The sequence below is a fragment of the Mytilus galloprovincialis genome, chromosome 6 (genome assembly GCF_965363235.1).
Source record: "Mytilus galloprovincialis chromosome 6, xbMytGall1.hap1.1, whole genome shotgun sequence".
Lineage (NCBI taxonomy): Eukaryota > Metazoa > Mollusca > Bivalvia > Mytilida > Mytilidae > Mytilus > Mytilus galloprovincialis.
In genome coordinates, this window is record NC_134843.1 from 85,683,971 (window position 1) to 85,706,722 (window position 22,752).

The following is a 22,752-nucleotide window of genomic DNA, read 5'->3' on the forward strand; positions in this document are numbered from 1 at the left end:
TGTATACATAAATACTTGTTCTGATTCTCAGTCTGACTGGTCCTTTTCATTTCAGAATAATGGGATGTATGACAGTGTTTTTTTACAAAATGATGTAATTTGGTTTATCCAAAAGCCACACCAAATTAATTGGTTTATATGATTTATAGATGCTTACTGTGGGGGGAAAACATAACAAACAAAAAACAAACAAAAACATAAAATTGTACGGCTTGTGATAATGGTGAAATATATTATCATGCCTTTATTATCTTTGTGTCTTTCCAAAGTAAGAAGCCTGTAATTCACTTGTGGTTTGTTGCTGTATATCATATTTGGATTTTTTTGTACATAAATCGGGCGGTTAGTTTTCTTGTTTGAATTGTTAAACCTTTTTCATACATGTAAATAGACCTTGTATAGTTCGCAGTGCAGTATGAATTTCACTCATTGCTAAGAGCCTTATGGTTACCTACAGATGTTAATGTCTGTATCATTTGGTTTCTTGTGGAGAGTTCAATATTATATTGCATATACTGTACAGAAAAGAAATGTCATACACTCACACATCAATATATTAAAAATATGCCATGAAATATTTTCCACTGGACGTTAGGCAACCATCAATTAAATCAGCCTGATCAACAACAAAGGTAGGCACATTTTCGTGCAGTTTGTATAAAGTAAAACAAAAAGGTTTTGACTTACAAATCAAGTCAAATAGTTGTAAAATTATTTACACATGTGCATGTCCGTTTCAAAACTAAAAGGAGATTTAAACTAGTCCAAAAGTTAAAAAGAAAGAAAAAAGGGAAACGTGTACATTTCGAAACATTTAGATATCAATGTGGCATTAAAACTGGTGTATGCTTTGAAGTCAACTTACCAAGCTGACAGAAGTATAACATAGTAAAATGTTTCTTCTTACAAAAATTGTTACATGAAAAGGCAGCAATACCTGCTGCTCTGAGTCTTTATCGTATATTTATCAGTTCCGTACACTTAAAATATGGTTTAATCTCTTTCTATTCGAGGTCAAAAGTGAGACTTATATTGCCATTTTCTATTAAATGATCATTAAATGTAAGTCCTAAATACACAATCCGTGAAAAGGAGAAACCATAAATAAACCGACAATCATAAAAAAAAAAAAAAACTCAATGCAAGCTCATAATGTAAACTTTGAAAAAAACACACTTAGAAAACAATTTACCGACAATCATAGAAAAAAACTTAATACAAGCCCAATTAATAATGAACACAATAACTATTCAATTTTTAATGATCTATACAAATTATGAATATAAGAGACGAAGTCGATTATGATTAACGATAAACAAACAAATTAATTTTTTTTTTTCTACACATTAATTAATTTTATATATTTTGTAAATAGTATTTTCGGAAATGGTGTGGACACTTGTGGTGTAACAACTTCTTGTGTACCAGGTGTCAAATAAAACTCTTCAGTTTTAACAGGTTGTGATTTACCTGACCATCGAATAATTCAAGCCTAATATACATGTTACACTGTGAAATTATGTCTCCGAGACAGGTGTATATTTAATAGAAACCCATTGTGAAAGTATCAAATAAAATGAACTCTGATACAATTTATTAAGTGTTAATTATTTAATATTGTTTTTTTTTTAATTCAATATCAAATTATGTCTCTTTTTCAATAATACAAATAATACGAATAAAAATTAAAAGGACATTGAAATAAATAATTATGAATGTATGAACTCAAATTATTTAATTAATTATGTTAAATTTAACACTGAAACAGTTAATTTATGCTTAAACATTCACCATTACCTCGAGTACTTTTAATACTTTGATAATAACTCTATAACCCAAAGAGATCTCGCGAGGTTTAAATGTGGCCGTGTGATATTACGGGATTTCGCCGAGTTGCCAATCTCTTGTATTATATGTCTCTGATGTGATGAAGATGTTATTAAACTCCTTGGTGTAACGATAGATTTTGAACTAAATTTGGATAAATATATCTCACAAATTTATAAAAAAAAGCTTCTAAACAATTAAACATTCTTAAACGTATTGGCAAATATCTAAACAGGTTGGGACGTCTAACAGCTTACTGACTCTTTCATTCTTTCAAATTTTAATTATTGTCCGGTAATTCGGCATTTCTGTAGTGAAAAAATACGCATAAAGTTGAAAAAATACAGGAAAGAGCTCTCCACTTCATATATGAAGACTATATAAGCAGTTATGAAATTTTACTTTTGACTTCTAAACTTCCATCTTTAAAAATTTCGCAGACTTAGAACCACTGGAATTGAAACATTCAAAATTGTACACAAGAAAAGTCCCAGTTATCTTCATGACCTAATAAATATTAAAACTCAACGTTATAATTTTAGATCTAAGGAAACAGCTGATATACCGAAAGTTAAAACTACAAGATACGGGTTAAAATCATTTCGTTTCAGTGCTGCACAATTATGGAATGAGCTGCCAAACCACATATTAGACAGGAAAATTCTTTAACTCAATTTTCCAATCTAATATTACAGAACTGGAATGGCAGCTCATGCCAATGTAATGCATGTCATTAGTGATTTGAGCATAGCTTTGCTTCCCCCTTTTTTTAAATACTAAAATTAGCTAGCTATGATTTTATATTTTTATCTGCATAAACAGTATTATTTTATTTGCTTATGTCATGTATGTGCTTTTAATATCCTGCTGTAATGTATGTATATAAAAAAAGAAGATGTGGTATGATTGCCAATGAGACAACTATCCACAAAAGATCAAAATGACACGGACATTAACAACTACAGGTCACCGTACGGCCTTCAACAATGAACAAAGCCCATACCGCATAGTCAGCTATAATAGGCCCCGATAAGACAATGGAAAACAATTCAAACGAGAAAACTAACGGCCTTATTTATGTAAAAAAAAGAATGAACGAAAAACAAATATGTAACATATAAACAAACGATAACCACTGAATTACAGGCTCCTGACTTGGGACAGGCACATACATAAATAATGTGGCGGGGTTAAACATGTTAGCGGGACCCCCCCCCCTTTAACCTGGGACAGTGGTATAATAGTACAACATGTTTGTCTTAATATGTGTGTTTTGTCATATGCTTTTGTGTAATTTATTATAATGTCGATTTTAAAAGCTCACTAGAGCTTGTGTTACTTTGTTTACTATGTATCGACAATAAATAAAACTTTGATTTGATTTTACAAATCCTTGGTATTATATAGGCTCTGACCAGTCATAGTTATATAGAGGGGCCTGATGGTGGGGCGACGGTCTCATCACGATTCACGAGTTGATTGTTTTGTCAATCACGATTCACAGAAAACATATTTCCATGATCACGGATCACGAAAATATTTTAAAAAAATAAATCTGTAGATAAACGGATCACGATATCGAGAATGCGCCGATCACGAAGAACGAAAATAACCCATCAGGCCCCTCTATATACTATCATCAGATCTGGGAACATTATATTATATCTTATTTTTACTTAATCAACGATTTTTACTTAATCAATTAATGTCACTTTCTTATTCTCATCATAGACATGAGTCATGTGTTCGTATAAACGGTAAACTAACATCGTGGTTTTTGCTGTAAAACTGGTGTGAAACAAGGAGATAATTTATCACCGACATTGTTCTCCATATTTATAAACGATCTTGTCAAAGAAATTAATGACCTTACTCTTGGGGTAGACTTACTTGAAACGAAGTTATCATTATTATTGTATGCGGATGATATAGCGTTAGTTGCAAAGTCGGCTGAGGATCTTCAGTATATGTTGGATACACTTCACCAATGGTGTAAACGTTGGAAGGTGTTAATCAATACAGATAAATCTAAGTGTATTCAATTCAGAAAACCAAGAACCAAAGAAACTAATTTCGAATTTACAATTGGAAAAAACAAATTGGAGAAGGTTGAAAATTCAGTCATAACGGAAATTTCAAAACCAATGTGGAAAATTTGTCGAAAAGCGGTGGACGAGCACTAGGAACGATCATATCTAAATTTCAAAACAATAAAGACTTCGGATTCAATGCCTACGAAAAACTGTATTACTCGTGTGTAGTTCCGATCTTAGATTACACCTCAAGTGTCTGGGGATACAAAAAAATTCAAACAATAGACAATATTCAAAACCGTACAATACAATATTTTCTTGGTGTACAACGTTTTGCGCCTACTCTCGCCCTACATGGTGATGTTGGATGGATCCCAAGCTAGTTTCGAAGATGGACAAACATGGTGATGTATTGGAACAGACTAGTCAAGTTTGAAGATGATCGCATAACGAAGATCTCTTTTAATTAATGCAGACTATAACCGTTGCACCAACAATTGGTGTAGCGAATTACAGGCATTTTCTGTAAACTTAATTTAGAACATTATTTTGATTCAAAACATCTATTAATTTGAAAACTGTAGAAATGAACATTCAGCGCCCTTATTCACACATATGGAATGACAATGTACAACAAATACCAAAACTTCGTACCTATGTAACTTTCAAATCTGCCTTTAATCAGGAACAGTACGTAAAACTAAATTTAACCAAAGTCGAACGCTCGCATTTAACACAATTCAGGTGTGGAATATTACCTCTGAGGATAGAAACAGGACGATATATAGGTGAAATACCAGAAGAAAGACTTTGCAAATTTTGCACTGCAGACGTGACCGAAACTGAAACTCATTTTTTTACTAGACTGTACATTCTATTCTGATATACGAGAACATGTTTTTGGTGAACTTTTGTTAACTACTTCCTTTATATCTATGAACAATAATAAAAAACTTAGTTTTTTTTAAATATTAGCCATACTCGAAAACTAGCTAAATACATTCTACAAGTATATTCTAAAAGACGCAATTTTGTTTACAAATAGCTTAATATCTATATATTTTTATTTTAAACTTAACTTTCGTCAACAAAAAGATAATTTCATGAATAATTTGTTATTTCCAAGAACGTGATATACTGTTTTATAATTACTTAATTTCATTTGAGGTGACTTATAGGTCCATTGGGCCGGATGTATTATTAGTTATCTTGGTGTAATCAGGGGTGTACAGAATTTTTCACCGTTGTTGAAAATTCATACACCCTGAGGCGCAGCCGAATGGGTGTATGAATTTTCAACAACGGTGTAAAATTCCGTACACCCATGATTACACCAAGATAACGAATTTATTTCTTATGAACATTTCCTTTACTCATTTTGAAACCAGGATGTAAAATTGAAAAAATGGTATTGAAAAATTTACAGTGTAACGTTTTTTTCAATGTCTATGTTGCTGCGCATTGTACAATACTTTTTACTTAATTTTTGGAAAAAATCAGAAAATTTTTTTTACTTTACTATTTTATTTTCTATTATTATTGTATTAATTTATTGTTCATGGTAATATAATTCATGTGATCTCTATAAAGAGGAAATAAAGATATGAATGAATGAATGAATGAATGAATGGAAAAAAAAAATTTTTAAATATTTTTTATTTAAAATTTTTGAAATTTTTTTTTTTTAATTTTTAACATTTTATTTTGATTATTTTTTGTTTTTTATTTAAAAAAAAAAAAAATTTTCTTGGCAAAAAAAAAAAAATAAAAAATTCTAAAATTTTTAGCAAAATTTTATTTATCCCGGGGTGAACCAGGGTGGGGTGTTATTTACACCGGGGTAATTAACCAATCAGATTGCAGTATTTTTGCTGCATAAGAAATAATAATATTTATCATATATTGTATCTATAATACTAAAATTACGAGGTCCAATTTGTCAGCCGTCATCACGTAAAAACGACGAATCAAAGAATTCGACTTTATATATAACTAATATAGTACAAAAGTGTAGATTAAAAATTACACCACTCCAGGCCCCTTTTGTTTTCCACGTTATTAATATTGCCAATAATTAAGAAGTTCCGAGTCGAGTCCGATACCGATACCAATAGTATATTCACCCGTTACCGATTACCTTATCTGTACGTTCCGCATCTGACAGGCGCACCACCAAACGGTGTATTCGGGATTAATATGCTATAGTATTACACGGGTCATAATCACAGGGTTTACACTACTTAATTGTCAAATTGTTACCTATTGTAGTATTTTAATCAGTTAGACTTTCTAAGATAACAATACGAATACTAAAAATCTGGACTAAAATAAGGCATATAGTTACAGTTTTCAATTCGTTAGCGGGCATGACGTAAAACAGCGAATCAAACAATTCAACTTTATTTATAACTAATATAGGACAATGCTGTTGATTAAAAAATATTCCATTCCAGGACCTTTTGTTTTCTAAATAATTAATATTATCAATAATTGATAAGTTCCAGTTCGACGGGTTCAAACAGAAAGATTTGAAAGCAGAGAAAACTGTGTATCTTAAAATCGGCATGACTTTATCAGATGACAATGCTAATACTAAAATAAGGCTTGCGCATAGTTATATACTTTAATTCAGTCACGGACCCGCGATATCACGGGTGTGTTCTAGTATTTATAATCTGTACATATTTACACATGTCACTATAATAAACGAGGCAAAATTTCTGTCCCTATCCAGTATATTTACCCTCATTTTCCAGTGGCAGTCCAAATTTTCCCAACCATCATCCCAGATGGCCTCTATTATGACAAGACCTACCTATTGAATTTATTGTGAACTTGTTCTCGTCCTGAATATGCATGAAATATTTGCCACTGGACTTTAAGCAACCAACAATCAATCAATCAATCACTATGATAAATAATTTACTTACTTTACTTATATATATACGCACTTCTTACGAATTGAATTGTCCTTTTCTATGATAATGAGGATCTAGCTGGGCTGCTATATATATATATGTATGTCTAGCGGGACGGCTACAGTGCAGGCGATTTGAAAGCAGATTTGTTCTTCCCTCGCCGGGATAGTTCGAATCCCGGCGAGGGAAGAACAAAAAATTTGCAAAAGCAAATGTTCAGATCTAACATTGTTGGGTTGATGTATAGACAAGTTGTATATACATAATGTAAACAGCCATGTATCACCATCATTGTTGGTGATCCGATGGATAAATCTGTTGTAGAGTTGTCACTGACTCAGACGTACTTATAAATATGATTATTTTCTGTGACTGTATCTTACATTAATTTGTAGGATCCTTTACAATAGATAATTGAGCTGATCTGTAACAATAACATCTCCATGCCTTATATATCATGTACTGTAGTACGACGCTAGATTAAAAACTGACGAGGAAAGGTAACACACGTCCACCGAAAGCTTTATTTTTTTGTGAAGCCCAGGTGGTCGTGTGGTCTAGCGGGACGGCTACAGTGCCGGCGATTAGGTGTCACGATATCTTAGTTGTATGGGTTTCGAATCCCGGCGAGGGAAGAACAAACAATTTCCAAAAGTAAATCTACAGATCTAACATTGTTGGGTTGGTGTTTAGACGAGTTGTATATACATAATGTACACAGCCATGTATCACCATCATTGCTGGTGATCAGATGGATAAATCTGTTGTAGAGTTGTCACTGACTCAGACGTACTTATAAAATATAAATATAATTATTTTCTGTGACTGTATCTTACATTGATTTGAAGGATCCTTTACTATAGATAATTGAGCTGATCTGTAACAATAACATCTCCATGCCTTATATATCATATACTGTAGTACGACGCTAGATTAAAAACTGACGAGGAAAGGTAACACACGGCCACTGAAAGCTTTATTTTGAAGCTCAGGTGGTCGTGTGGTCTAGTGGGACGGCTACAGTGCAGGCGATTTGGTGTCACGATAACACAGTAGCATGGGTTCGAATCCCGGCGAGGGAAGAACAAAAAATTTACAAAAGCAAATTTACAGATCTAACCATAATCTAGCGTCTTACTACAGTACACGACCACATGGGCTTCAAAATAAAGCTTTCAGTGGCCGTGTGTTACCTTTCCTCGTCAGTTTTAATCTAGCGTCGTGCTACAGTATATGATATATAAGGCATGGAGATGTTATTGTTACAGATCAGCTCAATTATCTATAGTAAAGGATCCTACAAATTAATGCAAGATACAGTCACAGAAAATAGTTATATTTATAAGTACGTCTGAGTCAGTGACAACTCTACAACAGATTTATCCATCGGATCACCAGCAATGATGGTGATACATGGCTGTGTACATTATGTATATACAACTCGTCTAAACATCAACCCAATAATGTTAGATCTGTTGATTTGCTTTCGCAAGTTGTTTGTTCTTCCCTCGCCGGGATTCGAACCCATGCTACTGAAATATCGTGACACCAAATCGCCTGCACTGTAGCCGTCCCGCTAGACCACACGACCACTTGGGCTTCAAAATAAAGCTTTCAGTGGCCGTGTGTTACCTTTCCTCGTCAGTTTTAATCTAGCGTCGTACTACAGTATATGATATATAAGGCATGAAGATGTTATTGTTACAGATCAGCTCAATTATCTATTGTAAAGGATCCTACAAATTAATGCAAGATACAGTCACAGAAAATAGTTATATTTATAAGTACGTCTGAGTCAGTGACAACTCTACAACAGATTTATCCATCGGATCACCAGCAATGATGGTGATACATGGCTGTGTACATTATGTATATACAACTCGTCTAAACATCAACCCAATAATGTTAGATCTGTAGATTTGCTTTCGCAAATTATTTGTTCTTCCCTCGCCGTGATTCGAACCCATGCTACTGAGATATCGTGACAACTAATCGCCTGCACTGTAGCCGTCCCGCTAGACCACACGACCACCTGGGCTTCAAAATAAAGCTATCAGTGGCCGTGTGTTACCTTTCCTCGTCAGTTTTAATCTATATATAGGAGTAGAAAATAGGCTGAGGGGGCAAACTTATTTTAAAACAGATATGTAATTTTTAACTGAAATCAAGGAATTATAAATATACACTTCCTTTGCTGAAACCAACACATCTAAATCATCATATCATTAGTTAATTTCATTTTTAATTTGCATTAGTTTTATAAAATTATGGGGGTGTCCTCTTCTCAGCTTTTGTTGATATAGTACCCCAAATATTTTTAGGTATCAAACTAAATTTTACAGCGATTTAAATTTTATTTTGGATATTTAGGATTTTCGCTGTTCTGGCGGACACGATGTAACAGGTGAACTTCCTCACAAAGACATCATGATTAAAAAAAAAAGATACCACCTGAATAAAAGTGAATCACTTCAATGAATGAAAACTTATGATTCCACTCATTGGCACTCATACCACATCTTCGTATATGTATAATATCAAAAAGTAAAATCACAAAAATACTGAACTCCAAGGAAAATTCAAAAAGGAAAGTCCCCAATCAAATGGCAAAATCAAAAGTTCAAACACATCAAACGAATGGATAACAACTGTCATATTCCTGACTTGGTACATTGGTAGATTGAACCTGGTTTTATAGCTAGCTATCAAGTTATAGGGATCTTCTCCATATAAGAATACACATTTTTGTTACGCCATGCCGTGACACGAGAAAACTAAAGACCTGAATTATATAAAACACAAGTACAATAAAAAAAAAACTTAAATCACCAACAACCACTTAAGTACTAAATTACAGACTGATTTGGGACAGGCATATAAAAATTACTGCGACGGGGTTAGACATGCATGTTAGAAGCCCAAACCAAACTGTATTGGATCTGAGTCATGATTGGGGAATTCCAACAAAACATCCCATGAAATTATACAATTTAAAGACAAGGCAGATAAAATTAACACGGAAGTAACAGTATGTATATTAAAAGTGAAGATAGAATATAAAGATGTTATCTTTACACTATGTCTATAGAAACAAAATCACGCGTACCTAAACTAATACCGCATCATAGATAATTCGGATTATTGCCGAAAATAGCAATTAATCAAAAATTGTTTATGAATTCATCGAGGAATTCATATGAAAATGGTTAGGCTTGGAAGTGTTGGTTTAATTTTAATTTCTGCAACTGTACACGTGATTCTGGTATCTGGTGAGTTGAAATATTTTATATATTATAGATATATTTAGAAGAAAATGAAGAAAAAAACGAATGACTAGTTGAGATGAAATAACATGAAATTTTAGGATGTATTAAATCATGACATAAAATTAGTAGTCAGCACTTTTGTGTTGATATGAATTTTTACTGATATGATCATAACTGTAAATTAATACAAGTGAGAAGTTTAGCTAGCTATAAAACCAGGTTTAATCCACTATTTTCTACATAAGGAAATGCTCCTACCAAGTTAGGAATATGACAGTTGTTTTCCATTCATTTGATGTGCTGGGCTTTTGATTTTGCCATTTTCCTCTGTATTTTTGTTATTTTATTTTTACCTGTTAAACAAAACTTTAAATTTTCGAATATTAGGATTTTCTTCCCCAGGAGAAGATGACCTTATTGTTTTTGGCAAAACCTTTCTACAGTTTTGTTCCACAATCAATGCTCTCCAAATTCGTACTGTATTTGACCCTTTCAACTTTTTTTTTATTCGAGCGTCACTGATGAGTCTTGTGTAGACATAAACACGGGCCTGGCATATACATTTTTCATCCTGGTGTCTTTAATAAGTATATTCCATATAAGAATTGTCAAATTTCGAAGCAAATGAAAGGCAGTATTAACTTTATAGCTTACTTCATTTCAAAGTCATAGTGAAATCTCCAGTACGATGCAAACTCTCTCGCATCACCTCGAGTAAAAGACGACTCAAGCAATTTTGAGTTGTTTTTTTTTAACCTTTGATTATTTTATTATTTTTAACAATTAAAACGTATACATGACAATCATACAATACAATACATATAAGATATGGGTCATTATAAAAAAAAAGTGTAAATTTCGAAGAGGTTATATTTTGAAAATGATGTCATTGTTGAAAACATTTAAATGTGTCCCGCTATTCTATAGTATGGTAGCAACGATATTCAGAAATATGCAATAGGAAAAATGAAGAGTTTTTTCAATTTTAACAATTTTAGGTCATCCTTTGATAGAATCGTGTCAATGGTGTTACCAATTCAAAGCATACATTTAGGTACTAAATATTATTGTTTAACATCAAACAACTGTTCCAATTTGTGGGTTAGGTTTAAATTACGACTTATTGACATTATTCACATAGCTGTGCATTCTATTTAAACATAAATTTCAGAATACATTGTCGTAAAAAAGTTGGCTGTCCTAATTATGGCCGTTGTAAATGATAAAAAATACACTCAAACTGAATATATGTGAATTGTATAAGATTAAATGATAATAATATACCTACTCCTTTGTACAGGACCTAAAACACTTTCATTTATGAATAACGAAAAAAAAATGTCGCATTTTTATATAGTAACACCACTGACCCTTCAGTAACTCCAATGACACAAAAGTATCACCGTTGACATCACATTTCAAATTTTACCTTTATAAAGTATTGAACACAAAGCCAAGATCACCGGGCAAAAGAAAAAGATGAAAAAATAATTCTTAGGCTAAAAAATCTCAAATTATATAACATAACATCCATTACTAAAAATGTCAATAGTGTTACTAAATAGTGTCATTGGTGTTACCAGCATACATCAGTTTGTGAAAACTGTGTATATGTAATACATGATATTGTTAGAACTTTGTTAAATAAGTATTGTTTTCCATAAATAATATGATGTTTTGCTTGTTAAACATGAAAGAAACGCAAAACAATGCTGATTGTCATGATATATTCAGTGGTGTTACTAAATTGGTCAATTATGGTATTTTATCAAAATGGTCTCACCATTGACATTAACACCAATGATATAAGGTGTATTTTAAGATTCAGTTACGAAACAAGTGCTCCATTCTATTATATATGTTCAAGTGTTACTGGTGCATGTTTCTATAATCAATATATTTCATTATTCAAAGTTAAGGAAATGTTTTCAAAAAATGATTTTTATAAAGGGTACACCATGGACACTATTTCCAATTATGATATAACCTTTACTTGCTTTTACGATTTTTTCACTAAATCTTCAACATAATTGTTTGTTTTCTTTTGCATAATATGCTTACAGGTAACATTGCTCAGGGAAAAACTGTTGTAAATGCCCAAATCTTGCGAAAGATAACTCTTATCCTACTAATTTGTCCTTTGGTTACACCATTGACTTAAAAAATGTTACATTTCCTTTTGGTGAACATTTCTATTATAAAACCAACGTACACCTCCTAAATCATTAAAAAGTGTTTGTATGTATCAAAATGCAATAAAAAGTGATAAATCATAATAACAAAAGATATGAATAATATTCCTATTTCAAGTCTGAAAGGATTTATAGTAAAAAAAAACCAGTTAATTCTGGCTATCTTCAAGGGTTTAAGAAAACATTAAGGATGTTTTTATAACATTTCATACTGTAAACTGTATATTGTGTATCACAAAAAAATCATATTTAACATATGCAAGTGTTATTTTGATATATTTTCATGTCTGTGACTTAAAAAGACACAATAATATAGTTTTGCATGTTTTTTTATAATGACCAATATATGCAATAAAATTGAGAATGGAAATGGAGAATGTGTCAAAGAGACAACAACCCGACCATAGAGAAGACAATGTTCAGAAGAAGGTCACTAACAGGTCTTCAATGCAGCGAAAAACTCCCGCACAATGAGGCGTCCTTCAGCTGGACCCTAAACAAATATTTATACGAGTTCAGTGATAATGAACGCCATACTAAACTTCAAATTGTACACAAGAAACTAAAATTAAAAATAATACAAGACTAACAAAGGCAAGAGGCTCCTGACTTGGGACATGCACAAAAATGCGGCGGGGTTAAACATGTTTATGAGATCTCAACCCTACCCCTATACCTCTAGCCAATGCAGAAAAGTAAACGCATAACAATACTCACATTAAAATTCAGTTCAAGAGAAGTCCGAGTCTGATGTCAGAAGATGTAACCAAAGAAAAAAACAAAATGACATTAAAACATTAATAACATCAGACTACTAGCAGTTAACTGACATGCCAGCTCCAGATTTCAATTAAACTGATAAATGAAAGATTATGTCTTCATCATATGATTATCAAGCACAATCCTTCCCGTGAGGGGTTTAGTATCATACCATCATAACATATATGAGATGAACATAACCCGTGTCATGCCAACAACTGGTTTTTGAATAAATGTGTTTAGTTCCGATGCAAAGAACCTATAAGTGAATCAATATTAACGCCAACATATGCAATCTTTAATGACCTGACAACAGTATCGTAACTATATCCCTTCTTAATAAGTCTATTTAAAGGTTTTGTTAGCTTCTGAGGTGAATACTGAAATTTTTGTGCTTTATAAAGAATATTTCCATAAAATATTGGATGTGAAATACCTGAACATATAAGAAGTCTGCATGTTGAGCTCTATTTGCGAATGATGTCCTTATACCTATGATGAAATTTAGTAAATGTTTTGACTAGTTTGTGATATCGAAAACCCTGGTGTAATAATTTTTCAGTAATACATAATTTTCTCTCGTTAAAATCTAAAACATTGTTACATAAACGAGCGAATCGTACAAGTTGAGATATATAAACACCGTAAGATGGTGACAAGGGAACGTCACCATCTAAAAATGGATAATTAACGAGAAATCATCTCTTTTATCATAAATTGTAGTATTAAGCTTTCCGTTAATGATAAAGATATCAAGATCGAGGAAAGGGCAGTGGTCATTGTTAGTATTAGCTTTATTTAAAGTAAGTTCAACAGGATAAATTTCTTTAGTATACATACTGAAGTCGTCATTAGTGAGAGCCAAAATATCATCCAAATATCTAAAAATATTATTAAATTTGTGTATCAGATGTTGTTTCGATGGGTCTTTGCTGATTTTTGTCATAAATTGTAACTCATAGCAATACAAAAACAGGTCCGCAATAAGTGGTGCACAGTTAGTCCCCATTGGAATTCCGATAATCTCGCGATATACATAATCTCCAAAGCGAACAAACATGTTATCTAGTAAAAATTCAAGGGCAGATATAGTATCAAAGCATGTCCAATTGACATAGTTTTTTTGTTTATTGCTACTAAAAAATGACCTAAAAGAGTTTGAACATATATATTCACATTCTGACTTTTTAAATGCCCATTTAATTAGGTGTGTGATTTTTTTCTTAATGAGGATGTGAGGCATGGTGTATATAGGGTAGAAAAATCAAAACTTTGAAAAGATTCAAAATCACCAATATAAGCATGCAATTTATCAAGTACTTCCAACGAGTTTTTGACACACACAAAAGTAATTAATTCCACTATTTTCGAAGGCCTTATTTGAACAATTTATTATCAGGTTTTTGATTGTACCAAGTGTACTGGTAAGAAGAATAGATGATTTAGTAGTGGAGCAATGGCTTGAAGACGAAATAAATCTATGTTTGTAAGGTGTTTTGTGTAGCTTCGGAAGCCAATATATAGTTGGGACTTTCATTATTTTTGATTCTGCTTGTAAAGCGGTAGCTAAAAGTTTATATTTGTTACAGATGTCGTTTTCTGAAAATGGAGTCAGTTGGAATGTTGGTGAATTGGTGATTTCTTTTTGTAGAACCTCAATGTAAAATTTACGTCAAACAATTATAATATTATTAGCAGCTTTATCGGCCGGGACAAAAACAAATTCCTTGGCTAGTTCTTTTAGTTTAATATGTTTGATACGCGAAATAGGTTAATTGTGGTTATTGTTAAGAGTAAAATGTTCTTTAAAATGTTGAATACGTATATCAACTATGTTCATTACTGAATTAAAAAAAAAGAGTCCAAAGATTTTTTGTCAGCTTTTCCCGTTTTATCCATTTCAAACAGTAAGTACTGAGTGAATCGTGGATGATATTACGACACTCATTCCAATTAACAATTGACGGGGGACGGTATTTAGGTCCTTTTCTGAGCAAAAATATACCGGCAATATTTACAAAATTAAAACCTTTATTGACATACTTTATTTTAATAAAAGTTTTTTTTATGATCTTCAGGGCGATCAATTTTGGGAAACAGTTTAGAATAACAATATGCCATTATAATTTGAACGATTTCATACTTAGGACTGCTATATGAAATTGTGTTGCAATCCTCTAAAATTTTATTCAACTTATTAATCGGTAATGAACAGAGCTTTGTTAACAGATAGTATCTGCCGTTGTTTTTTGAAATAGAAATTAGGTCCGAAATATTGGTATGATTGGTCCGAAATTTTCTGTGATTGCGATTTTGTCTACGACCATCTTGATATATTGCCAATTCCCATGATATTATCAATAACACCGAGAGGGTAGACTGTCTGTAATTTTTTAATCCAATTTAATTAAATTATTTTCCGTGATCGTACAAACTTTGAATGAGATTCACCAGGCTGCTTATTTACTTCATCCAAAGGTTGAACTGCTAAATATTTAATAGGGTGATTGTGCTTCTTAAGGTGTTGATAAATGATACTATTGAATTTATTTGGTCTTTTAAAACGATACAGATGTTCTTGAGTGCGTTTAGATAAATATCGTCCAGTTTCACCCACGTACTGAATACCGCATCCAGGTTTGTTTCATGTGAGTAAAGAAATAATACTGTTTGTTTTTCAAGTTATATCAGTTTCAAATTTTAGAGAAAATGTGCAACCATTAAACGCGGACCTTGCCGTATTGTTGGTGGAAAGACGGGGACATGTAAGTCATTTTTTGGCATGACGCTTATCGATAGAAGGGTCATAATCGTCTTCTCTATACCTTATGTTCCTAACATAGTAACACTTCTACCAATAGACAACTAAAACACAAACGTATGTTTGTCGACTAGCTTGCTGCTTGTGTATATTCTGAGCTGCCGAATTTTATTAAACAAATATGTACAAACATGTCACATCAATACACATAACAAATTGTGGCAATCATAATGACTTCAAATATCTACTACTAATATCTAAATGTTTCGTGGCCGTCCAGGAAAAACTACTTTTAGAAACCTGTGTCCGTTTGCCAGATGCCAGGCGAAACCCCAAGTGTTGGACCGCACTTTATATAAGAATGTTCAAAAAACATTTAAGAAAACATTTAAAAACAAAGAATCTGCTATCAGTCAAAAGACTGCGGCTAAATGAAAAATAATTTGAAGACAGAAATGAGTCTGAAATAACCAAATCCGATTACGTTTGTATAGCCATACCACCTATATATCATAACGAAAAGTTTTAACTTTAATGCTAATTTGAACATACTTATATATAAAAAAACATTTAAAGAAGTTTTCTTAACGTACAGGTTAAAAAATTTGATGTTCAATCAAGCAAAGCAGGGCTAGAAATGACCATATATACACCTATCATTTAACACAATAATTTTTTTTTCCCGCCCAAAAAATTCATACGCCTTCGAACTACTACGTGAGAAGACAATTAATTCCCGTTACACTACGTGCCACGGAAATTAGGAAATCAATTCATCTTAAATGAAAAGACGACTCAAGCCATTTTTAGTGTTGTTTTTTTTTTGCTATGTGTCAACAAATTAAAGAATAGTCTTACTGAAAAGATGGTATTTTCAAAGATTTATTCTGTGTACTGGGATAGATTGTATTAGCAGCAATACTATGAAATATAAAAAAAAGTCATCGTAGATACCAGGATTAAAATTTCATATTTACGCCAGACGCGCGTTTCGTCTACAAAAGACTCATCAGTGACGCTCGAATCAAAAATGGTTAAAATAGCAAAATAAAGTACGGAGTTGAAGAGCATTGAGGACCAAAAATAAATGTCTCATAAGATTTTGTACAAAGATATGAAGAAAACAGTCACATACGATAAATTGGGTAAATTTCCGGTGACGCTTAAGTCGGTATCTACGGTGACAAAAAGAATGTGCGGTTAACACGTTTCTGGACCTCCTTGGCATGAATCCAATCCATTTTTTTTTGTCGATGTTATGGTATCTTTTGCCATTTATGTTGTTAACGTTTGAGTTGGTTGAGTGATTGAGGTGTGGGTTGGCGGTAAGTAATGTGTGGCCTACCACTTTTAGGTGATACTCAGTTGATCAAGTCTGACAAAAGCGTGCCATTGTGGCCTGTGAAGCACCCAAGTTTCATACATGATAGTTTGGTAATTTATCAGTTAACCCCAAGTGTCTCCGTGAAATGAAAAAGGACGCTAGACAATTAAGCGGGGAAAAAGCATGAAACATTGTAGCGCAAACGTTAGAGCTCACACTGAAAAAAACCACCGGTTTAATCCGATCACAACTACATATAGACTTATTTGGTTACGGTCGTGGTACTCAGTTTCAATGGAATCATGGCTGTGTCAGATATAATTCATTGTCTTATATTTTAGGTTTAGTAAAAGATGTCGAAATACTACATGTATCTACAACAGACATAGTAAATGCCAAGAACGGTAAATCATTTATAAAGATCTTGAAAAGGTTTCGAATTAAAACACCCCCTTGTTTTACTCCGATTTGAGAATAAAAATTTGTAGTAAGCACATAATATATAATTCACTTTTATTGTATAATATATCTCTCATGATGGCATTACATTTACCACATATATCATATTTTAGTAACTGTTTTTTTGTTTGTTTAATCAACAAAGCAAGCAATTAGATAGATCTTCAGCTTTAGAAATCGGAAAAAAGTATGCTGATGACCATGTTTCTGGTATCTTCCTGTAACAAATATAAATCAGACACGGAAATCATTTCATTCCTCTTTCCGCTCTCGAAATACATGCAAAACAACACGAACTATATTATTGGAAAATACATTTTTAAATGTAATAAACTGCTGAATAGTTCTAACCAAATGACCACTGAAGATAAACATATACTTAAAACGTTTTAGTATTTTTCTTATCCAGAGTTTTGAATTGAGATCCACAAATTCTGTAAATGGCTAAATCTCTTTTAGTTTATCCATATATATTTAAATTCAAAAAATTAAATTTAAATACACATTTCTCTATCTATGTGTATGCATATTTCATCTATTAATATGTAAATGCTTATATATATGCATTAATAAACTGCAGTCAAATCTCTAAGGTGCTTATCATATTCTTGCAATTGTAAAAAAATATATAATTATATACATAAATATCTAGTAATTGGTTGCTGAGTGTACATGGGAAAAAAATACCCTTATATCTAATCAGTTGGGGCTGCATTTCATTTTTATGCAGCTCAAAAAACCATATATGTTTAAAGGGGAATAATCCTTACAGAAATTGATTGTCTCCCATATTACTTTCTCTTCCATGTGCATGCAATAACTGTTCAGTGTTCTATTGTGATGTATTTCATTTTATTATTTCATTGTTATAAGAAAAATCATTGTAATCATTGTATGAAATTTAAAACCCGCATGGGTTCATAATTTGATTAATAAAGTATTCTTATTCTTATTCTTATATAGGTGTACATAACAGTACGGCAATCCAATTTTCAGATTCGTTGCTCAACAAATTTTGGAAGTTGAAAAAGAATTAAGACACAAATTCCGAAGATTTTCTGAATTATCACCCCATTCATATGAAATTGACAATTTTACTTTTTAAATATCATCGCTTGTCCAACAATTTACAAAACTGTACAATACATTCTATGTTAATAAATCAGTTATCGTTCCTGAAAGCAGAAGTTTTATAGACATCTCTTGCTAAAGTAATATGCTTTTCAGAATAAGAAAAAATAACATAAATTTGCGATTTCGTACATTAACGTTTAGAGAAAACGTTCTCAGTTATGAGTAGCTTTTATTGATGGTGTTACTAACAAAACTTACAGAAACACTAGTTTTGGGTTGCATATACTAGTATTTGGTATTTATCTATAATTGTAAATTTGAAAACCAAGATATTTTCAGATTTAGGCGATCAACAATTTCAAATTTTAACAACAGTTTGGTGTCGAAATGATATATATAAAATAATAATTAATACCCACCGAAAGATTATGGATATTCTATAAATATACAATGTATATTGGGAAACCTACCAACCATTATTTTTTTATTGTAGAGACGGCCAATAATTTCACTGGTTTGGATAATATAAATAGACCAGGTGTAGACACAGATATAGAAACATCTTCTTCATTGAAAAGCCTAAAGTATTCACTCATAGACATGCTTATAATCGGTTTCGTCTGCATCACCACGACCGCCATGTTATCAGTATCACTAACAATATTGTACTTTAAATACGGTAGGTGTATGTTTTCTTGATTTGACAAAAAAGAATGAAACCAACATAGACAAACTACGATATTCGGCTATGGTCCAAAATATGAAAATCTTCATTTGGTTTTAAATACCTGATTTTATTACAATCAAGGTTTCAATAAGCACGATAAAGGAATATAGCTGTAGAGCATGGAATTATGATGCAGGTTCACCTTTTATATCACAAAAGACACCAAAGCTGAGCATATTTTTTAGTTATATATTTCGCTTGGTTGTGAAGCTTTATCAATGATTTTATTGTTTTTCAGTTAGTAAACAAGAAGAACCGGAAGAAAAGTAAGTTTCTTAATCGCTACATTGCGCCGGTAATCTTTACACTGCGCTGGTAATCTATACACTGCGCGGGTTATCTATACCCTGCGTCGGTAATCTATACATTGCGCCGGTTGAAATATAGTTCATACAGAATATACTGAAGTTTTAACGATACTGAATTTAGTGTAAATCAAAGTCAAGTAAGGATCTTATATTTCGGGGTAAAATCCCGACTATAACTAGAGGTTCTGACGAACGGAATGGGTCTTACCATCTAGATTTAAAAAAAAATTGAGACAATAAAAAAATGTAAAGACAGAAAACGTCACTTCTTTACAAAAAAGACCAGTAAAATAAACAATAAATCTCTATTTGTTTTGGGCCGTCTAGAGCACGGGCAGTTCTTTATATCTATAGTTCCTGTGACATTTTTCTTGGCTTCACGAAACTTTTGACAAGATACTTTACAATATCAATAAGGGCACTGCAAGTGACATTGATCGCGTGTTTCTTCACCATGTACCGTTGATATAAGAAATCTTATCTGGAGCACAGCTGCCGTTACCATAAAAGTAACCATCGTTTTTCTGATATCTTGTGTAATTTTCGTCATTTGTTGTTATAGAGTAAAAACGTTACGCGAAAGACACCAAAGATATCGTAAAGATTCACTTGTTAAAGCACTGGGGCAAACACGAACAAGAGTGTATTCGCTCAAATGTATCGCTGTTTTATTTATCATTGAATACATGTTGAAATTAAGTCTGCAATATGAAGATTTTACTGCAACATTATCAATGTTCTAAGAAAATGATGCCAGATCATATGAGCCATGCCAGACAGACATCTTCACCTGACGATCATTTCATACACCAACTTTAAACGCAAATAAAATCCATGAAAAACGTATTTTTGTCTTAAAATGATAAATCTCCCATGACCAATTCCTAGTTTTTTTCTTCAAACTGACAAGTTATGGAATGTTACATTAATTTCCATTTGATTGATATATACTATCCATAAGCTCTGGAAATCTGTGACATAGCCCACGTTTACTGTAACATTATAGCTATGCTTCTAGATATTGTTTACTGATACTAGAATTATCCTTTACGCGGTTTGCATAGTTTCATTACAGAGAACTTGACCATGTCTGATAGCATCTTGTTTATTTTACAGGATTAGATCTTATGAAGACTTGCACTCGGCCTCGTCGTCAACAGCTGGATATGCCAATGTAAACTGATCACATCTTAGATCATCTTAGTGAGCAATCCTACTGTACGAGCAGAGTTCATTGAACATTTTCCATAATAATTGAATTCATACAAGAAAATCTGTTTTTTTCACATACAACTGCATAATATCACAATACATTTTTGTATCAAGTTTGACATAGAAAAACGCACTTTTGCTGTCTGTCATATAAGTTTTTTGTTTATAGTTGTTTTTGCTGCATCAGGCCGTTGATTGACTCGTTTAAATTGTTTTAAATTTCGTCAGGTTGGGAGTTTCAGTATCCTTGATATGGTGTCTTCCTGGCACGGGGGGGTCTCAACATGGGATTTTGGGTACAGGTGTGCAGCTGGGATTTTAAAAACACCCCCCATTCATATATTGAATAATTGTGAAATCCCTACCTATACATATATTTCACAGCGAAATCATAACCCATTCATATATTTATCAGCTCAAATAGTACCTATATGCATATACAATCGGTCAATTACTACCTATTGATATATTTCCTCGGTAAAATTGCACCCCATTGATATATTTGACGGATCAAAAAAGGGACCCATTCCAGCGGCACATATGTATATACCTTTATATAGGAAGAGACCCCCCCGTGCTTCCTGGAAAGCCTTCATTTTATGAAAAATCTATTCCTGATCCCCTTTATACCTGTTACGCGATAGGCATTTGCGCTCCAAACACTATAAACATTTGCGCTTTAAATTGTGATACATCTGAACTAAATAAACCAGACATTTGCGCTTTTTGCCTATGACAGTTTGCCTAGCATCTTCTCAAAACAAAGTAATGAAAAGATGCTCAATTATTATTTGAAAGTAATCTGAACAAATAACAATATCAGAAAGAATATTTGGATAAACGATAAAGTTTTCGGACTTCACATTTAGCACATCTCTAATGTATTGAAAAACTGATACAAATCGTTTGTATGCATCCGGAAAAAAATTCGAAGACAAAAATCACAACAGACATATAAGGAAAACTGGTAGAAATATTTAATTGTACATTCAACCACGATTTAGATCATCATACTATCAGCATTAAGTGTTTAATGTTTTCATTTTTGTTTATTGATGAATGTGATTTATGATGAATTTGTTATATTATTTTATCACCACTATAATTGAATCTTATCAATAAATGTTTATATTCAATAGTGATCTATTATTTATACTTTTTACCTCTATTATTGGCGATAATGAAATGTATCATTCTTGTGTAAATGAAATGCCAATTGCACAAAAGCAAAGTACCGTTTTACATATCGTCGCTGGGCTTCTAAAATGTTGTAAATTACAAATTTTTCAAAAAAAAAAAAAAAATATCTCACAAACAGGCTTTAAAAATTTTGGCAAAATGCATGCTTCCAAAAAATGTCGTATGTGAACTTGAACATTTTTGTAAATAGCAGTGAAATAAAAACTTGGATTATCCAAGAACTTAAATTATTTTCACAGAAATAAAGAAATGTACAATTATTTTTTTTTTCCCAAAGCCATTCTACAACGATTTTCAAGTTTTCATACAACATTTTGGAAGCAAACTCTACAAACAACTGACATTGGCAATTTTGTAATATGTCTTTTTTCACACATTTTAATTGGTCTAACTGTATGCTATTTTGTAATACCAAAGATTTCCTCCCGCCCAGACCATTGGTGTCAAAAAGCATTTTTAGTCAAAAAAGTCATATACGACATTTTAGAAGCCCAGCGACGATATATGTGTTCTTACTTTATTGGTGATTGTGACATGTCTTTTGATATCTATCCGTATATATATATACATCTATATATACAACTCGTCTAAACATCAAACCAACAATGTTAGATCTGTAAATTTGCTTTCGCAAATTTTTTGTTCTTCCCTTGCCGGGATTCGATCCCTTGCTACTGAGATATCGTGACACC

At 32.2% G+C, this 22,752-nt stretch overlaps 1 protein-coding gene across 1 annotated transcript; it reads left to right on the forward strand.

Annotated features, from left to right (window-relative positions):
* Positions 1 to 9,916: 9,916 nt before the first annotated feature.
* LOC143078378 (uncharacterized) lies at positions 9,917 to 21,121 on the forward strand. The gene is made up of 5 exons (XM_076253257.1): positions 9,917 to 10,047; positions 17,422 to 17,484; positions 19,107 to 19,292; positions 19,579 to 19,606; positions 20,765 to 21,121. Exons 1-5 carry the CDS (start codon positions 9,975 to 9,977, stop codon positions 20,829 to 20,831), a joined length of 417 nt encoding a protein of 138 aa, XP_076109372.1. The 5' UTR covers positions 9,917 to 9,974; the 3' UTR covers positions 20,832 to 21,121.
* Positions 21,122 to 22,752: the final 1,631 nt, after the last annotated feature.

What these genes read in the sequence shown, in the direction of transcription:
- LOC143078378 (XM_076253257.1), top strand. Translation starts at nt 9,975, where the DNA reads ATGAAAATGGTTAGGCTTGGAAGTGTTGGTTTAATTTTAATTTCTGCA. An exon ending in ACACGTGATTCTGGTATCTG is followed by an intron (nt 10,048 to 17,421) that starts GTGAGTTGAAAT and finishes CTTATATTTTAG; the next exon opens with GTTTAGTAAAAGATGTCGAA. An exon ending in AATATTGTACTTTAAATACG is followed by an intron (nt 19,293 to 19,578) that starts GTAGGTGTATGT and finishes ATTGTTTTTCAG; the next exon opens with TTAGTAAACAAGAAGAACCG.